The sequence below is a fragment of the Haemaphysalis longicornis genome, unplaced genomic scaffold (assembly GCF_048455015.1).
Source record: "Haemaphysalis longicornis isolate Haplotype H1 unplaced genomic scaffold, Haemaphysalis longicornis Haplotype H1 scaffold_2, whole genome shotgun sequence".
Taxonomy (NCBI): domain Eukaryota; kingdom Metazoa; phylum Arthropoda; class Arachnida; order Ixodida; family Ixodidae; genus Haemaphysalis; species Haemaphysalis longicornis.
In genome coordinates, this window is record NW_027526295.1 from 265930045 (window position 1) to 265950496 (window position 20452).

Sequence of the window (20452 nt, forward strand, 5' to 3'; positions counted from 1 at the left end):
AAAAGAGGTACAAAAACGCCACCGTTCTTTTTTTTTTTTTTTTTTCCCTTTTTGTTAACGTGCAGAGGGGCTGAAAGAAGAGGAAAGTTGCGCGGCTGATCGTAAAACCGGAGGGTCGTCATTATTAGGGGCCATTAAAAAGGCACCTGGACCTCTCAGGAGGGGAATCGGCAGGCAGCGCGCTCCCGAGGCCTATGCCCCGCTGCGCTCTATGGGGCTGGTGGACGACGCCTCGCTTTTGTTCGCCGTGGTTTTCGCCGTCAATACGCGCCGGAGGCTGTGCTCTCTTCTGCCCCCTTTTTCCTCCTCGCCTTCGGGGCAAGCGGGAGAAACAGCAGCGAACTTTCCGGCATACTGCATAAGCGCGCCCTGAACCCCGTGAGCTCTTTTACGAGCTCCGGTTCTCTTGTTCCTTACTGTCCAATTGCCTCCCACGCAACTGAGGTAAGCGCTAGCAAGCGCTCGAACCACGCTCCAGTTTTTCGTGCTGTGCTGTGCGGTGACTTTGCTATACGATGCACACATTGCTTCTCGAGCCTTTGTCTGCTGCTCGTGCTGTTGGGCAGGTTTCGCTAGCTTTTCAGGAGGTCGGACAACGTACTTGGACTATAACTATAACCGGGTCTCATATATGAAACAACGTTTGCAGTGGTGTTTCTTAATCAGCGCGAACTGGACGTCTTGCTCAACCTCCACTACCCTGTATATGTCGAATGCGGCGTCGTTTAGGCACTGGGAAACAGATGAGAACACGGGTTGAATTCCGTGTCCTTGAATATAATTTCGTGCTGATAGTGGATAGGAGGGGGCTAATTCATACAGTTTTCAAAGCAATTAAAAGATGTATTTCGGGTCTACCGTGCTCATAAGCCCAATGGAAACAACACCCATGGCAGCGAGGAGCGGAGCGCGTATCTATTTCTACATACATTCTGATGATACCGCTCATTCTGATTTCTCTGTAAAACTCCGCGTGGCACAGTCAGGGGTGTTCTTACGCAGTCGTCTTACGTCGTTGCGTCGTGATCAAGTTGGCCAACTTGGCGTGACATTCAAACAGTATTCCGCGCGTTCATGCTGATGTATGCGCCTCCCTACACACGCTTGTGCGGAGAGAGAGAGAGATAGATAGATAGATAGATAGAGAGATAGAGAGAGAGAGAGAGAGAGAGAGAGAGAGAGAGAGAGAGAGAGAGAGAGAGAGAGAGAGAGAGAGAGAGAGAGAGAGTACATTTATTGAGCGTCTAAAGTGGGTCCTATGGACTGTTGGCAGTGCTTTCCTGTTCACTGAAGACCATATGACGTCATTACTACCTGCACCCTGTCGACCGTCGCAAGCTAAGTGAGGAGATGGACATCAAACTCTCCCATTGCTCTCTAAAAGAGGGGGTTGGGAGAAGAGCGGTGTCTGAGGATGCGCACACCTAGAAGGGTGTGCTCGTCACCGGCGTGCACCCGGTTCACTTCGCTCACGGAGATGTGCGGCCGAGCGCGAATTGCCGCGTCTGTGATGTGGATATGGTCTGTCGTCGCTCGTTTCATAATGGCGCATGCGCGTTCTTTGTAGCCGCCTGCTGCGTACGGTGTGTGCCAGATACACGTGGTACGCGTCAGTCGTGCACGTTCCACCGGCGCTATAGCCTCCCACAGACACAACATGCGTGCCCATTGTGGTTGCGTTAGTATCGCGCAGCAAAGGGCGACTACCCATACTCGACAGATTCATCCCTCAGTGTAAGCCGAGATCTGCAATTTTTAACGTCGGAAGGTCTTGACATACTTGCTAAGAAAATTTGGAGCTGTGGATCTTCCCTGTGCGCTGAGGTTAGGATCCAGGGCAAGATTAGCAAGGCGAAAACTCCGCTCTTTTTCGCGCTCCTAACTTCACTGGGGGGTGGGCTGACATGCCACGTTGGACAAACATGAGCAAAGGGGTCCTCATTTCGCTCCTTACGCTAACTTTCGCGATTGATCGCGGTGTAAGCGGCGTTTCATACCACTCCTCACAGGTTGATTGATTGATTGTGGGGTTTAACGCGCCGACGCAACGCAGGCGATGAGGCGCGCCGTAGTGGAGGGCTCCGGATTAATTTTAACCACCTGGGGATCTTTATCGTGCGCCGAAATCTCGTACACACGGGCGTTTTTGCTTTTCGCCTCCATCAGAAAAGCGGCCGCCGCGGCCGGGAATCGAACCCGCGACCTCGTGCTCAGCAGCGCAACGCCTTAGCCACTGAGCCACCGCGGCGGGTCACTCCTCACAGGCTTGTAGGGCAAGACGAGTGGCCAAACCCGCTCCCGATAAGGGCACTGTGACATTTCAGCCGGGCGCTCGTCACACTAGAGCAGCGTGACGAGTGGCCGGTGAACGCTGACAGCATTCTTTATTGGCAGGAGTATTTTTTCCGCCGATTAAACCCGCTTTCTTTTTTTTTTTTTTTGGCGTGATCTAAATCGGTAAAGAAATGAGCTTCCTCTGGCTGCCACAAGGAAAAGAAAAATCAGGCAGTACATAATAAATACAACCTTGGCTAGATTTATGCGTGGATTCAGCAACACTGCGTCGTGGTTTTGCCCAAAATTGCTCGCATCTCGATAGTTCTTAATTTTGCTCCAGACAAATTGCCCTCAATTGCCCAACGTGCGGCCTTTTTTTTTTCCTTTAGCTACTAATGGCATGCATGCAGATTGCGCTATTAAAGAAACAGCCCGTCGTGCACTGATCATGTAAATAAAGGAGAAGGGAGGGGGGCGCGTGTCTTCGGGTACACCCGTGAGAGCAGTACACGGCTTTCCTTCGGGGCACAGGTCCGGTGCATTCGTACACAGCAGACCGGTTTAAAGGGCGCCCGATAGCCGTCGCTACAGCTTAATTGCCCGGCGGCCCCCCAGGTGGACGTTCTGGGCAGCAGACACCTCCGCGAGGGCGCTATGTTGGGGCGGGCTCCTCTTCGGGGGCTCTGCTGCACAAGACGCCGGGGATAATAGACGACGCTCCCGGCGGCGGCGGCGCGCGTTTCTCGCGCGGCCTGGCCCGCTGTGTAATTAAGCGGTCAGACTTGTGTGCTGAGAAGTGGGAGCGCATCTGTTGGACCAGTGTTCGCTCGCGCCTCCTCGCACGAGCGTGCCCCTCGTTGTGCAAACAGCGCCCAGGTCACGAGGCCCGCTGCCTCCCCGCCGCCACATTCTCCCCGAGCTCTCCGCAGGCTATCGCTTACTTTTCCCGGCAACACGCTTCTCGTCGCTTTGACAACAAAGAACAACAGCCCAGTTGCTCGAGACGGCACCAAATTCCAAATCAGTTCCCACACCTTCCAACCTACCTAGGCGGTGTTTCCCCGTGCGTGGCCGGCGATCCTGCACAGCCACGCTGCCTCTGTGGCGGTCCTCGGCTCGTTAATGTTACGCACGAACCATCTTTGCGTGTCCACGGCGCATGCGCGGGCGCTTCCGGGACGACGACTCCATGTGTGGAGTTCGGCACACGCGAGAGGCTGCCGCCTCGATCATGTCACGCCTCGCCCAACGTGACACGACGTAGGAAGCTCAGTAACGAGCTAATGGAGAATCTTTGCTTGTGGGACAAAGCGACATGAATGGAGAAGACACTGCGCGCATCATCACTCGGGCGACAAAACAATAACTCCGGGAGATTAATTAGTGCCCAGAATCAAGCAGCGTTCGCACCGAGTGGACGTTTCATCAAATGAAACCCTATTTTACGAATTTCCGAGTCCAGCGAACAGATAGCTGTGCCCTTGCAGTGACTTAATTTTTTTGGCGCGATATAAGAATGTTTTGATTAAGCAACATTAATTTCAGCTTCCGTTGGACTCACTGTTTAATAGATTATGCCAGTCCATGTGCAGCTTTCCTGCTCATGGCAGTCATTTCAACAGTGCGCTGCTGAGCACGAGGTCGCGGGTTCGATTCCCGGCCGCGGCGGCCGCTTTTCTGATGGAGGCGAAAAGCAAAAACGCCCGTGTGTACGAGATTTCGGCGCACGTTAAAGATCCCCAGGTGGTCAAAATTAATCCGGAGCCCTCCACTACGGCGCGCCTCATCGCCTGCGTTGCGTCGGCGCGTTAAACCCCACAATCAATCAATCATTTCAACAGTGATTACTCTGCAATTTTTTAGCAAAATGAAAAGTTCTTTTGCACAGCTAATACTTGGGGTGAATACTTGCTTTGTACACAGTTTCAAGTCGCGCACGTTGCGCGACTGGGTTTCTGAGCCATGGGAACTATCCCATAGAAATGCATGGGGAGTTAGATTTGATAGCGAATTACACAAAATAATAGTCAGAAACCTGAAATGTTCTTTTAGCGTTTTAATCTTCACGTTGGCTTCTAGCTTTATGCCAAATATTATTTTCCTAAAGTGGTTTTGCTAGGTTGCCGAGAGGTTGTAATTTTGAGCGAGAAAGCTGGGTATGTGTAACGTTCCGTAACTCCTGGCTTTCCCGGGGTAGGCATGAATTATTTTTTTATTTCATTTTTACGTAAATGACAGTGATTCCGAAACCATAATAAATAAAGCTCATGAGAATTTTTTTTTTTTTTTTGTTTTGCAAAGGTCAATTCAAACTGATATAAGTAGAGAGGAGTCTGGTTGCTGAGCATGGAATCCCTGGGTTTGCTGGCACAAGGTACGAATCAAAAACAAGCAGGTAGACACAGGCACACACGCGCCAAAAACGCAAAAAAGAGCCTAATTGACAGGAGCCGACCTTTTTTCCCGTCATTGTGCATGCACTCTTTTTCGATGCAGTGTAGACGCGAGATCGGCAAAGTTGAGCGGGAGTGTAACACAATTACCCCAACATTAAAATAGCAGTGCGACCGGCGTACTACGTGTACTTGGTATACGGGGAAAGTAGAATTCGGGACGTGTTCGATGAGCGCATTTTATTTGATAGGTCTAACAAAATGTTGTGCCGTTTTTTTTTTTAAGATATACAACAAATACAATTAAACTGATTATCATCGCTTCCTAGATTCAGTGGGATTGCCTGAGAAATTAAGCCATGCTATTTGTATACGTTGGCTTGGGAACAGTCAGACCCGCAAGGTTCCCAGATGAGAATCATGCACCCCTCTGTGACTCCGTCTAACGATGCGACGATGGTAGAACGCGAAGCTTTCTCGTGGTGGACTCTTTGGTTCTCGTCTGAGTCTGGACTGAGTTTCGATTATGTTGAAATGGAGCAGTCGGATAGATGCCGGTCTCATAACGCGAGGAACCTAGGATCGATTTCGACCACGGGAAGCATTTTTTTCTTAAGTTCACCCACGATCATTCATCATCACCGCCAGAGATAGTTGGCTTTTCTTGAGGGCGTTCTCACATTCAGATGCCATCAGTGAGAACACTAAAGCTTTGTTTTAAAAGTGTTGGCACCTCCACATCCCCTCCACATCCCGATGCCCGGCGGAGTAACACTGAGACTGTAATCTCATGGACAAGGTCAAGCGGTTCGAAAATTGTCCGTCACCAGAAGCGACGTCATCAGTGGTTCTCTGACAGCAATGTTGCTCCCTGTTTTAGCATCACATCTGCTTTCTCTGAAAACATCATCCGTGGTGTCAACAGAGTGCAGAGCAGTAAAGACACTTTGGACGTCGAACTAGTGGATGCTGCGGCCGGAGAGGGGCTTAAAGGAGCCATGAAGAGAAAATACAACTTCGTTTAATTTGAAAGAACTAGGATTCAGTATCTCACTCAGCTCCATTATGGCCACAAAAGATGTTTTTTTAACGAAAAAAAAAAGCGAGAAGTATTTAAAAACTTTCAAATTTTGCGCCACAGTGACATGTTATGAGCAAGAATGACGTCATACGGGCCAACCATAAAACATAATTTTCAGTGCGTTAACTGCACGTTAGCATTCAAGTGATGCGGGCAAATGGAACTAGAGGCCCCATTACAGACGTCCAGTCATGTGTCGTCGCGACAGGTCAGTTAGGCGGCCGCCAATCGCACAAACAAGGTTCCGTGACGTCATACAAAAGTTGCGGGAAATTGGCTAGGGGGTCGCGATTGCTTCACACGTTTTCTTTAATATCTTCGTTATTTGTTCGAAGATTGCGATTATATTTGTATCATTGTTATCGGGACTAAGCAATCTTTCTAACAAACCCAACTTGTATTTTGTCTTCATGGCTCCTTTAAGAGAGCAGAGAAATGCTCGACCTTATCAACTGTACCTAGTCAAGCCTCACAGCCGCTTCGCGGGACAGGCATACACTCGTCAGAAGAGTATCGGCTACGGACTCACGAAATATTTCACCAGAATGATTCTAGGCTAAAACAGCGTCGCTGTAAAACCCAGCTCGCGTAGTTTCAAGCGGTCTCAGTAATGGACGCGGAGGCGTTTCTGCGCTGACGCCGGAACAGCCAAGGTTTGCACCGTCCCAGCGGCGTTCTGAGCAGTGACAGCTCGAAGAGGCAACTCGGGCTTGAGCTTCGTCCTAGTGCGGCGCCCGCAGCTCGCATCGACAACACCTTCAAGATAAAATAGACCCTGCGCGCTGCCCAGTGGTCCCACGCTGTCACTATTCCCAGGAGTAACCACGGCGGCAGCTCGGCGCTCTTTGTCCACTGCGGTCATCGGAAACAACGAAATGGGCCCGCCGAGATCTGAATCCGCCGTGAGGAGCAGGCTTTCGCACCTAACGGGGAATCCGCCGAGCAGCCCACGCGTGGAAACCGCACGGACGGTCCGCCCCAAATGCACACACGAATGCGCACGCAGGAGGCACCGCCCACAGCGCAAACTGTCCGCTTCCTGCGTTGCCGCGCTGCGCGGCGCTTTTGACGACGACGATCCGCTCGTGCCGAAAGCCTGGCCGGCTACGGAGCATCGCGGCTTCCGTTCTGCCGGGCGCTTGTACCACCATGGCTCACGGCGGGGGTTCCGCACCACCGTGTGCGCGATATGTGTGCTCGTGTACACAATATACCCACTCCCCGAAATATCGTGAGCTCTCTTCGGTTTCTTTGTTTTGTTTTACTTCTTTCCGGCCTGAGCATGCAGGATGCGCGCGGAGAACCGCTTCATGGCACGCAAAATAGCCCGCGCGTTACGTACAGCGTTTAGCTCGGAACAGCGGCTTTGGCGGAAACACTTAGGAGTTAGGCAGCCCGGTGACGTTGAATAAGCGGGGAAAAGTGTACTGGACGTGTGACCCAATATCATTCGTATATAAGCCACCTACCCTGTTCCAACATCAGGGACTTGAAAACGAAGGAAAAGGAATGGAATCGCAGGATCGTATTCAATAAGGAATTTTTATGAAAAGTGAGAAAAAGAAGCATTTTGGGGTGTAGAAGTCATTTTATAATACGAACCGTAGATGTTGCTGAATAAACGGCGCAATCGTTTTACAAGATTCTCAACTAGCCGTTGTGTGCGGCCCCCTTCTCTTCCTGTACGTTTTGGTCAGCACCAACGGAATTCCGCTGTTCATTCGCTGAAGATTTTATAAACAAGGTGTTTTCATATCTCCGTGTTTTCTAGTGTACCCGTATGCTACAGTGTTTCTCCATCTCTATTTTCAGACACGGTTATCTAAACTTTTCTTCTCCAACACTACATGATGTAAATTTTGTAAGTTGAATGTTGTAAATGTAGATGTAAAATAAACTACTGCGACCTAGGACTTTGAATGCCTTGCAAACTTGAAATTTTGAAGTGAAACTTGTATCACGGCGACAGTTAAGGCAGAGATAAAGTCTAGAACGAGCGGAACGTTCGAGGGTGAGGAGGAAGAGGGGTAAATTGTTCTCGGACCAGACTATACTACTATTGCCTTTGCATTAGCTTGCCTGGTTTGATTCTTCTTTTTCGCTTTTATTTCACAGAAAACCTGTTAAATTGCCCACGAATCATGCCTTCCAGCTCTGCAGTCTTCTACAGCGTCCTTTAAAGAAGCTCGTTTTACAGCGTTTCCTATGGATGGATGGAGTCTTTGGAGAATTGAATTCAAGAAGCAAGAGCCATCAAACTTTGATGGCATAATTCTTATATTGCACCCCAATGCATGTCTTTCTAGCATTGCATGCGTGTAGAATAATGAAGCCGACTCTAGTGTGACTGTGTGTATAGCGCTACAAGGGTACATGTGGTTTTATGGAGGTATTTATTATCAAGCCCTAGAGCCTTCATAGTTTCGCATGACATCCTAATTGCCCCTGACAAGAAGTTTTCCGAGTAAAGCATTTGTGTGCAGTTGTGTGCTTGATACAGATACATGGGGTCCTAAGGGGGTACTGTATAAGGGGCCCTGCGGCCTCCCTACTTTGATGTCAGGCTACATACTAATATGACGCCTAAAGGAATGTCTTCGCAGGGATGCATGTGTGCAACAGTGAAGCTTAATTTGAAGGCGTTTGGTGTATATAGCAGAACTGCATATAAAACATTTATTCGACAATTACCCCTAGACAGTTTCTGTAATTTTTTATGCAGTTGTCAATCATTTTTACTGCTGCGACTAAAAAAAAAATCTAGAACGAAAGATAAGTAACCCACTCATGGCTAAATGACTCATTTAGTGCCACTCATGTACAATTCGGTTTGAAGCAGACGCAGAAAATGTGGAACGATGTCTTTAGTTGGTCCCTCAGGGCCCTTGTATGCGTGAACAAAATAACGCACTGAATGAATGCGACGTTTTGCAGTTATCCGTGACCATAAAAATGGTCATGTTTATGTGTACATACCCATCCCATTACAATTCGGTGTCCACCATCCCATTACGATCGCCTCGAAGCTCTTTCCCGCCACTTGAGCCGACAACGCCGTACGACGCTCTCCTTCTAGTGATTAAATTCCCGTCATGAACCCACTCTCACAGTCACACCGACCCGAATCTAACCTCTTCTCCTGGAACGCACGTTGCGACATTCCTTCCGTGACTGTGAGGCCGTCCCCCATCGCTTTGCCCAGCGACAACGACCACGGACAGTGAACACAGCTTTCGTATCTCTTTACAGTTAGCCGTTAGTGAAGGGCAACAATTTGGCTGACGTGTGTGTTGTGTGTGTGTTCGCAGGCTGCCGCGAGACGGCGTTCGTGTACGCCGTGACGAGCGCGGGCGTGGCGCACGCCGTGTCGCGCGCGTGCAGCGAGGGTGCCATCGACACCTGCACCTGCGACTACCGGCAGCGGGGTCCCCCCTCGGGGCTCGACTGGCAGTGGGGAGGCTGCTCGGACAACGTCCACTTCGGATACAAGTTCGCCAGGGCCTTCGTCGACGCGGCCGAGAGGGGCCGCGACCTGCGCTTCGTCATCAACCTGCACAACAACGAGGCCGGGAGGCTGGTACGTGCTTCCTGACCACTGAATAGGTGGACGGTAAAAAGCGCAAAGGTTCATGGGTACATTGTCTGCTCCCGCAGAGGCTCGCCGCTTCCGGTTCGAGAGCTATCCTGGCCTCCCGTACGCCAGCGGCTTTCACGCGGCGTGTGCCTGTTGTTTATCTGTTTCCATCGAACAAAAAAAGCTCATGCATCGTGCAATCAATGAATAACAGCGGTGAATCCTACTAGGGGCTTCTCTGAAAGGTAAGCACTCTGTGGCATATAAAAAACACGCACGCACGTGCCTGAAAGCCGCCAGCTACGGGAGGCCTAGCGAAATCTCGAACAGGAAGTGGCGGTAGCAGACGACGTACCCATGAGCCGTTGCGTTTTTTACCTGTCACCTATACCATCGGGCACACTTCCGCTAAGGCAGAGGAATCCATAAGATGTTTCCTTGTGAGATCACAGCGCGAAAGCGTGCGAGTGGCTTAATCTCGGACGATGAAGACCCCAGAGCGCCGACAATGGCGCCACTCTTTCCGTACGATGCGTTTCTGTTCCCCCTGATTAAACTACACGCCTAAGGCCAGATTGCGCCACCTAGGGAATCGCCCGCGAGACAGCGCCCAACCACGTGCACGGAGCCATGTACTTATACCCGAGGTTGAAACTTCGTGTGTTTTATTTCTGAGGTACGCGGTATCGAGCGACGAGCTAGGGATGCCGCGGCTTTTTCTTGTGCGTCTTATTTCTCCCCTTGGCTTCTTTTCGTTCATATTCAAAGAACCTCGAACACCGTATTTGATGTGGCGTCGTCGTCAAATAGTGGTTTCTCTAAAACTTTAGTAGTGGCGACAGGCATTTGACCGTCACAACGTTTTTCTGTATACGACTTCGTCCCTGCCACGGTTTTTCAGTTAGATGATATAACTGCTGCTGCTCTGCTGTCGTCGTTTCTCCTTTACTATCATGGTGTCAGTTACGAGCACTGCAAGCGAGAACGATTTGCTCAGGAGAGGGAGAGAGAGGGGGGAGAAAGCGAGAGAGAGAGAGAGACAGAGAGAGAGAGGCAGCGAGATGGAGAGAGAGAGAGAGAGAGAGAGAGAGAGAGAGAGAGAGAGAGAGAGAGAGAGAGAGAGAGAGAGAGAGAGAGAGAGAGAGAGAGAGAGAGAGAGAGAGAGAGAGAGAGAGAGAGAGAGAGAGAGAGAGAGAGAGAGAGAGTTGAAGGTGCTGCCTGTGCTGACCTGTTCCTTCAATGCCATCAAGGAAACATCAGGTTAGTTAACCGGAGAAGCGGCGTTAGAATGCAAGCTTACACACTAGTACATAATTCCCAAGGTTTCTGTAGCATTTTTGTTCTGCTACGCTGAGAACATGGCAACTCTACTCCATTTACTTTAGAGGAAATTCCTGGCTAAACCATGGGTGGCAACTGTAGGCTAACTTCACGTTCAGCAGAATTGTCCCTGCATGACTCTTGTTTGCTTCTGCTACAGTGCTACAGTTTGATTTGTAACACCGTGGTATATTGATGAATTAATAACGGTCACCTAAGTACTACTCCGCGCACAATTGTCTCTGCCAACGATGAGTAGAGCAGAGTAGAAGAAAGGAAGGGTGTAGAAGGAAGGCAGGAAAGTTAACCTGGCTAGAGCGTAGTTTACTATCCTGCACGTGGGAAAGAGAAAATAGGCAAAAAAGAGAAAATAAAGAATGAAAAGAAGTTGGAGTAGACACGTATGCCCAGCGCTGAAGCACTGACACTGAATGACACTGGATGCGTTCATCATCATCATCATCATCACCAGCCTATCTACGCCCACTGCAGGGCAAAGGCACCTCCCATTATTCTCCAATTACGTCGGTCCTGTGCCAACTGTGACCAATTTATCCCCGCAAACTTCTTGATCTCATCTGCCCATCTAACTTTCTGCCGCCCCCTGCAGCGCTTGCCTTCTCTAGGGATCCACTCTGTTACCCTGTTACCCTGGAGGCGTTCAAATGACCTTTATTCGGCCGAAGCTACAGGCCGAGCAAGTCGATGAGGATACGAGTACGTTTACAAGCCTTGGTGGCTGGAAAAGGCTTTCAGGGCGCGAGAGATGATGTGGCGGCTTGTCGATGTTACCTTCGTTGCGTGCCAGCGCACAGTTGCCTGGATCTTGTAGCGATTCTCGAAAAACTTTCCGAGCTGAAGTAAACGAACATTTGTCCATGTGGGACATTACATGAACAAATGAAAGCTCTCGTCTAATCGAATATAGTCTTTTTGGTTGATTATCTCTTCTGCTCCAGAGGCTCAGTCGGTACACAGTCGCAGTAAACGGTGGTTTTTTGAGGAAATGCGGAGTTTTGGGAAAGCTTGCATCCACATGGATGCTAATTTTCGCTTTCCTGCCTCAGTCAGCGACGTCTCTGGCCCAAAGGCCCCGGGGACAACAGGTTTGCGGTGGTGCTTTCACACCCGCGAGCGCGCACGGGGGAAGAAGAGCAACAGCACGGCGTCGGCGTCGGCGCTGCGGGTGCCTCCAAATGGTGGCTCTTTAGGCGCCCCCCCGCGCAACGGGGCCATGAAGAATCGCGGATTGGGTTTCGGAAGCGGGGCCCCGTCCGAGCTCGCGCAAGGCTGGCGCCCCCCCGCGGACCTGCGGACCGCCGGGGGGGCAGCGCCGGCCATAACTCAATGTGTCACCGAAATCCCGAAGCTCGGCTGCCCTCTCCTCATTCACTCTTGACTTCGGCGTCGTCTCTCCGTTTTGTTGCTTTCTCGCCGTGGCAAATGCTTTGATCGCCAGCACTGCCTCTTTTTACTTCTCTTACTTAACTTACCGACAACTTTTCTTGAACGAAGACGCGAGCTCAGGGAGAGAACGCTGCGCATTTTTGTTCTCTGGCTCCCCGGACTGCATTTCGCGAGGCTGCTGCTATTCTCGCGTTCTTTCTCTCTCTCTCTCTCTCTCTCTCTCTCTCTCTCTCTCTCTCTCTCTCTCTCTCTCTCTCTCTCTCTCGCGAGACGCGGAGTCACTAAATTGCAGGGACTCCATATCGACGCTCACCACCAAGAGCACGAGGAGAGCAAAAGAGAAGAAAAATAAGAGCGACAAGGGACGAAGTATTGGCTTCTTAGCGCGCTGTCTCGGCTGGCGAATACCCACCGACAGCGCCCGGACGGAGGGTGCTGCTTGGCCCTCTTCTGCTGTGGACCACGGTAAGGCGCGCAGCGGCGGGGGAGACCGAGGAGGCGGGAAAGCGAAAGGAATGCGATACGACGAATCTTGTTTTTTTCCAACGCGGCGTGTAGCTGACCTCCCCTCGGCCCTCCCCCTGCGTGGTCATCTTGTAGCCGATGACAAGCGCTGCGTAAGTGCTTGTGTGGGTGGCGGCAATGCATCTTCCTCTTCTTCGACGCGCTCTTCTTCGCCGATTCCTCGCTCGTTCAGCTTAAGCCGAAGGTTGGCAGGAACACTCGGCGAGAGATAACTAAGAGGCCGGGGTGTCTCTCTTGCAGACGTTATGGGTCCTCTCCTGCACACGGCTAACTCGAGAAAACAGCGCTCCGGTTGTGTCATGCTTGTGCGATCGTTTGTCCCGCGCGAGTTGTCCTTTATCGGAAAAGCGTTACCTCGCGACCCGGGCTTCGTTAATGGCCGGCCATGTATGACTGATAGTGGCCGCACAGAGTGTGGCTCGGCCGTTCTATCCCCGTCGTGATTGATGCGACGCCGAGGAAACCGAGGAGTCCTCGGCGTCGTTTTGTTTCTTTGGACGTTTCGGTTGTCCTCTGGTGCGCGATCGCCCTGCGTGCTCTGTGCCCTTGCTCCCCCACTGGTTTGGCTACCTGAAATGGTGCACGTCTTATAAGCCATTGTTACTGGGGCAGGGCTGGAGCAAGACATTCATTCCGTGCAGGTATGAGCTCGTAATTCTTTCTGTCAATTACACGGAGACAACTAAGTAATTTAATCTGGTATTTCAGGGGCGAAGCACCTTAGGGGCTCGGGCTGTCGGCGTCTGCTGTTGTCTCATGTATACAGTCACGGCAGTGGCGGTCCCAAGGGGGGGGCGAAGGGGGCAGTCGCCCCCCCCAAAGAGGTCCTCAGTTTCTTATTTTTAGTTTTTTTAAGCATTCCACTTGCGCGAAGTTAAATCCCAGCGGGTTGCACCGCATACGCGCACACGCCTCCATGGTTATTACCACCTCCGCAGAATTGGCGCAAGGAGGGAAGCGATTCTCTATTTGCCTCGCCCCCCCCCCCCCCCCCCAAAAAAAAAAATCGCCCCCCCCCAAAACCAATCTCTGGGACCGCTACTGAGTCACGGTACTAAAACACCGAGACACTCGTTTGCTAACGCCTCGCGCTAAACCACTTCGTGCTTCAGAGACACGAGATTTTTACAGCAAAGCTGTATAAGTATACCCCCAACGGCTTCATCTCCGTGGGCAAGAACGCCAAGGCTCCAAGGCCTAAGACGCCGAGCGCTCAGCATGGAAGCCGCATTATGGATGATAAGGCACCTGTGAACAATGGGATCCCCCCACCTTGCGTGCCTGATGAAGATAATGTTTGCAGATTATCTTTAATGGCTAGGCAAAATCTAGTGACACTAGCCGAGCGCAAGCGACAAGCCCGCCTTCCCCGGCGCGCAATCCACGCGCGCCGTGTTGCGAGAGACTTGCAATCTTTGAATACACTTATGCTATGTTCGGACTACCGGCGCAAAAGCTATATCGTGATGTATGGACGTAAAAAAAAACGGCGTGTCACGCAGTTCGGTTGGCTGCGACGTGAAATGATGTAATTTTTAAAAGTTATTACGGCAGCTGCGGCAAAGTCTGAACACAGCCTTATATACTGCATGCTCCCTCCCTTCCCAGGTTTCACGTGAGTGGAGATGGCCCATTTTTTTTTAGTTGTAATAAATGTTGAGGAAAAAATTTGTCACGCTGGGCAAGTGGTTTTCGTCCTTCGGTGAGTGATAATGAATTCCGCCCTTTACAAAGGATGAGATGTTTACTGTTGTTCAATAACTAAGTGCCACGTATAAAAAATCTGGGAGACAATTATTTGGAACGCTAATAAAAAATTATCGCTGTGCCGAGGATGTGACAACATCGCGATACATGGCCGATAAAAGACTGTGGTAATTATCGGCTGCGCTTGCGCTGTCTTCATGTGTTCTTGTCCCCGTTAATTTGCGCTCAGGTTGTTTTTTGAGATGCGTCATTACCAACTCGCCCAACTTTCAACCCTTTTACAGATCGTCACAATAGTTGAGCAGAAATCGTCCAACACGAATGAAAAATCGTGTCCCGTGACGAACGTTCCACTTTCGAAAACAACCCCATTGTAGCGTCACATTCACGTTGCCCTTATTCTATTCATAGTCATCATCTGTTCGTTGGGTGATCTTGGTAGTTCCTCACTCACTCACTCACTCACTCACTCACTCACTCACTCACTCACTCACTCACTCACTCACTCACTCACTCACTCACTCACTCACTCACTCACTCACTCACTCACTCACTCACTCACTCACTCACTCTTAATGTTTTGCTAGTTTCTTCATTCACTAATTTTCTCACGCACTTTGTCGTTCGCTTACTTTTTCGGCACTCTTAATTGGCCCCATCACTCACTTCTCACTTGATGTTCTCTCGCTGAACAATTAATTCACATGCTCACTTACGCACTGATTCCATGAAATTGGTTCGTTTTTGTTCGCGACCTATTTATTTTAACCCTGGTGGCCTTTTCTTTGGCAGCGGTTGTTTATACGGTAACATAACCGCAAACATACGCATAATTTGACACAAACTCCTTTTTAAATAATTAGTTGTATGTGGATTGAATGAGCAAGCCTGTCTGTCTGTCCGTAACGCTTCTTTTGTTACACTTCCAGTGCACTCGAGAATGCTATCAATAAAGGGCCCTAAAGCCTTCATGTATTTTCACAAACGACTGCCCTAATTACTGCCCCTGAAAAAGCTGCTTCTCAGTGATGCATATCTTTATATTGGTGAAGCCCACTTTGAAGGGGCTTGGTGTACAGCGTTTTATACGTGGTTTATCGAGGCAACCAATATAAGGCCCTAGAATCTTCATAATGTCATGTAAGACCTCTTATAGGCCCTAGAAAAATGTCTCCCCAGCAGTGCCTTTGTACAAAGCAGTGAAGCAGATTTTAAAAGTGTTCGGTGTATAGAACCCGATAAGGATATATGGAAACTTAAGTATTTAGCAAAAGGCCCTTAGACCACCATGCTATGATATCAGACCTCTTTGTCCGCCTAAAAATCTCCTCCCAGCAAATTATTTGTGCGCAGCAGGGAATCTGACCTTGAAGGGACTCGGTATAGAGCGCTTCGTAGGGATACTTTGGGCCCGAAGACCATCCCACTTTGGTGTCAGACTGCTTATACGTGGCCAAAATATTACCTTCCTAACAATGCATTTGCGTGCAGCAATGAAGTCTAGTTGGACGAGTCTCGGTCTATAGGAGAATGGTTTGCGCATTATCTGAAAATTCCAACAAATGGGTGCATGAATTTTTTGTCAGTTAACGAAGAACAAAACGCTTTTGATATATGAATATATCAAACTGTGGTGCAAGGTGTGGCACTTTAGCCATAAAGAATGTCTTTAATAATACACGTACGTCCGGGTTTTAGGCAGGGCTTTAGTATTTCTGACCGGAAAGTGCGCCAGATATCATGCATAAAGAGTCCTTCTTGTCTCTGCATTGACAGCGGGTGATTCCGTGACCAGTGTGGCGACTGTAGCTCCTTTCTATCTCTCCCCCTGCAGCAGGTGACGACGGAGACGCGCCGCGAGTGCAAGTGCCACGGCATGTCCGGCAGCTGCACGGTGAAGACGTGCTGGATGCGGCTTCCCTCGTTCCGCGACGTGGGCAACCAGCTGAAGGAGCGCTTCGACGGGGCCTCGAGGGTGCTGCTGAGCAACCAGGGCAACATCCGGGGCTTCCGGGGCCGCCGGCGCAAGGGCCAGCCGCGCTCCTTCCACCTGAAGCCCTTCTACCCGGACCACCGGCCGCCCTCGCGCAAGGACCTCGTCTACTTCGAGAACTCGCCCGACTTCTGCGTGCCCAACGCGCGCCTCGGCGTGCACGGCACCCGTGGCCGGCACTGCAACGAGTCGTCCGCGGGCGTCGACGGCTGCGAGCTCATGTGCTGCGGCCGGGGACACCGCACAGAGGTCCGCGAGGACCTGGAGCGCTGCGCCTGCACCTTCCACTGGTGCTGCCAGGTCAAGTGCAAGGTCTGCAAGGTGCGCCGCACCGTGCACACGTGCCTCTGAACGCTCCCCCGATCCCGCCAGCGCTGCTCCTCCCGGTGCGGAAGTGCTTCGAACGGAGTGCACTTGTCCCCACTGGCTGGACCGGGAGTGCTCGTGAGAGTGCGCGTGCGGCCGCGCGACGACGACGACGACTCGAACTTCGCGCGTGTGCTTTCCACGATCGCGGACGCGAATGCTTGCGTGTAATATGACATGCCACCAGTGCGCGCGTTTGCGACTCGATCTCTTTTGTCGCCGGTTAGTCACCAGGACTGCTGGGAAGTGACGGCTGGCTGTAGGTGCTTCGCATTTCGGACTATGGTGACTGCTTTAAAACTATGTGAGAGTTGAACGCCGAGTGAGAATACGCCGCGGTGCACCCGCTCTCCGTCGACCGTGCAGCGGTGATCTGTGGTGTAAAGCGGGTGCACAAAGGAGACTTCGAAACTCGAGTGCGGTGGTGACAACTCGTTTTTATAGCTGACGGGTTGGTGTAAAGTGTGCATACGGTGCGCAGGTTTTGAACTGGCATTACTGTAAACGTGCGAGGCTCTTGTCGTTTATACTGACGTAGAGGTTTTGATTGCCTTTAAATGTCCAGTGAACGGGAACGTTCAATGACGCCGTGCCATTAGTTACTATAGCAATTACGAGGCCTTGGTAGGAAATAGCACCTAGCATCTGCAAAACGTCCGCAGCCCGATTACAAGGCTCAACCTCAGCATAGCGCTGCAAGCCCAGTCGAAAAACAGAACAGAAAATACAACAGGATGACCCTGTAAGGAAATGGGACATTCGGTCGTTTGTACAACAGAAATCTCTGTCGTGCGACAGACATTCTGTAGTTCTTCTACAGAGATTTGTGTCGCACAACGTACCATCCTGTAGTGCCATCAAAGATCCCTGTTTTACGACAGATATTCCTGTTGTACAACAAATGTCTGTTGTGCGACAGAAATTTCTGTTGTGTTTTTCGACTAGGTGCTTAAAATAAAGGTTTGTAAAAATGTGCTTGGCGCAGGAAAACAAAAAGATCGATAGTCTAGGTTCTTCATGTCTGTAGTAGCTCAGCAAATCTGAGAAGTTTGTATTGAGATGCCTGTTTTTGTTCCTTCTACCCACTTCCTAGAGAGGGCCGGTTCTTGTCGCCTCGTCTATAGTTTCTTAGAAATCTCAATATAGGATACCGTGAAGTTCTAAAAATATATGCATGTAGTCGCAGTTCGGGTAGGAAGCTGCGGCGAAGAAGATTAATTAATTAAGCTCTCTTCATGGAAGGAGAAGTAGCGCTGTGTTGTTGGCATCATTCGGGCAACCACCTTGCGGTGCATCTGCTGTAAAGTATTCTTCACTTTTGGAACAGGACAGGGTGAGGTCCGTAGAGTGATTTCTGCAGAATAGTGCTGCATGAATACGATTGCATGGGGTGATCACATTGAATTGTTGTTGCCTAAGGGGCTGAATGACCACGGCTGTGTTAATATTACGTCATGCTTGGTTGCTCTGGTGCTTCAAAAAAGGCGCCGCAATTGCTAGCTGGCTGCCGTGGCTCCTGTGAAAGGCTTAAGGGGTGACGCAAACTGCCTGGAGCGGTTTTTGAGTCCTATTTAAGAAGCGCGCTACACTACTACTCCGATGCATGTGTGTTAACTTATTTTTATTACTACCCTATGTATATACACATTACAATCATTTGAGATTAGCTTCTTTCTGTCACGTACGCTTTTCGGGCCACGCTGTTCTTTGGTTTGTGTCATCAAATCACGAAAACTGCGGGCCACAGCAATGGGCAAACGGCACTTGTAAGGAGTATACTCAGAGAAGAAAGGAAACGGAGGCTTAGAATAATGGACGCACACTTTAGAATTCCTAGTCCATAAATATATTGTTTCCTTATTAATCCCAGTTATAAAACGGTTGGATTAGCCTCTTTGTAAGCGAGTGGAGCTTTAATACCTCCAAAAAGTAATGGTGTTGGTTTACTCATAAACCCCGCAAGACCAACCGCCTGGACTTGTCGCTTGTTAACTAGGCAATCTTTCTCGGAATAGTAAAAGAAATGGTTCTTTTAGCTTGCCATAAGTCCAACCCTGCAAAATTAACTAAATATAAGATCATTCGAACGAACGTGGAACAAAACGAGTTACCAGTGCCACCAGTAAAGGTAGAAACACTTTCGCGTTTTCTGTACTACAAAGTGTGAGGCGAATAGAGGATTGATTGCTTTAAAATCTCTCTTCGGGGTGGCTAAAGTGTCCGTTTGTTGGGCGCGCGGTCGCGTGCGTTGGATTTCCGCCGTAGAACACTTTTCGCACACGCCAAACACAAAACACACCCTTCTGCGCCCGCTTTTTCCGTGCGCTAAATTAAACGCGAAGTCTGAATTACTCCAGCGTCGCTGAATTATAGGAATTATCTCGATTATAGGAAACAGCATCGTCCTACCTCCTTTTACTTGGCAGGCGGGACGAAGCGTGCGACTCATGCGTTCCCAACTCGTCTGCGTGCACACACGACGAGCTCTCTTCCATGGTGATATATATGTAGCTATATATCATCCTTCGGAAATATGACGCTCTTCCCCAGCGTCTTCACTTTCCGAGAGATATAGGAAGGCGGTGCCATCTCCCGATTATATCATTCCGCTGAGTGGAAAGCTGCGTAATTGAGTCCCAAAATTTAACTGTTCTGAAACTGAAGGCGGCCGCCGAAGTAATGTCCAACTGTGCTGCCCAAAGTGTCTGCCTGTACAGAATTTAGCACTTCGAATTAGAATATCTACGAGCAATACGTCAGCGCATTGCTTTATAAAGTATACACTTGCGCGCGAAATTCGTGTAAAACGATCCGCCGATGAGGTAGTCCGGCTAAAGCGACGATTACGCCTCCCAGTTGCAATTCTCTTTTCATTGGGATTTTTCCATTGTAACACTCTGCGTTGTTAAGTACTACTCCTTGTATTGTGACAAACCACGTAAAAACAAAAGGTACGGGGCCATTATCTTTTTGTCAGTTGCCTTTTGCGACTGGGAATGGCTTCAGATCAGTGATTGCTTGCGACACAATCTAAGCTGATTTTGGTTGGTCTGAAGCGCTGTGAAACTGTTCGTTTCGCAGGCGTGAATGCCTGCTAAACATTTTAGTATAAGCTAATTTATTATCCGCAGACTATTAACAAACCTGGCGTGTTATTGTTAATGCCGAAGCTTTTTTTCGATAGCTCAGTGAGCGAGCCCCGTTTCTCGGTGTTAGCAAGTGTATATGTGTCGGGAGATTAGGGCGTAGTGTGCGGTATGAGAAAGTCGGCTAGATACGTGCACGCTCAATGTAGCTGACACGTTCAGGCCCCCAACCAAAGCTGCCACGCATGAACACTAGTGTGAAACCCTGCAGCGTAACGCTGACAGTGGCTTGCCTTGGGAATGAAAGCTGACGTAACTTATTTTTGTGCCGTAAATCATTTTACGAAACCGAAATGTGCCATGAGTGACGAGTGTCTGTCTCGTTCAACCATACATTGTACATCGCCTGCCGCTTTCGCAACGTTTTTACTGCCTTTCGCGTGGTCTCGGTGACTTCCATGACATCTTTGTGGAGAAGTGCTGCAAAACAAAAATGTGTGTACGTGTGCGTTTCACCTGCAATCATACCCGCAGCAACAGCTTTTGTTACATAGCTTAATGTATAGGCAATGTCTGTTTCTTTTCAAATAGAATTTTGTGTTGCTTTCAGAGACGGCAATCTTTTCTGAAGCCTTTTTTTACCTACAGTGCTTGTTATCAGCGAAACATATCTCATGTTTTCTTTAAATACTCGCACATGCCTTCAAATAAATTATCCTAGAT

At 49.8% G+C, this 20452-nt stretch overlaps 1 protein-coding gene across 2 annotated transcripts in view; it reads left to right on the forward strand.

The window, feature by feature from the left end:
- Wg (Wnt family member 1 wingless) overlaps nucleotides 1–20452 on the forward strand; it is a 62204-nt gene extending 41752 nt beyond the window's left edge. For both annotated transcript variants that reach the window (XM_077700582.1, XM_077700583.1), the window contains exons 3-4: nucleotides 9060–9328; nucleotides 16119–20452. In XM_077700582.1, the coding sequence (XP_077556708.1) occupies nucleotides 9060–9328; nucleotides 16119–16628 (779 nt within the window). In that variant the 3' untranslated portion in view covers nucleotides 16629–20452. The remainder of the gene's footprint in view (nucleotides 1–9059; nucleotides 9329–16118) is intronic.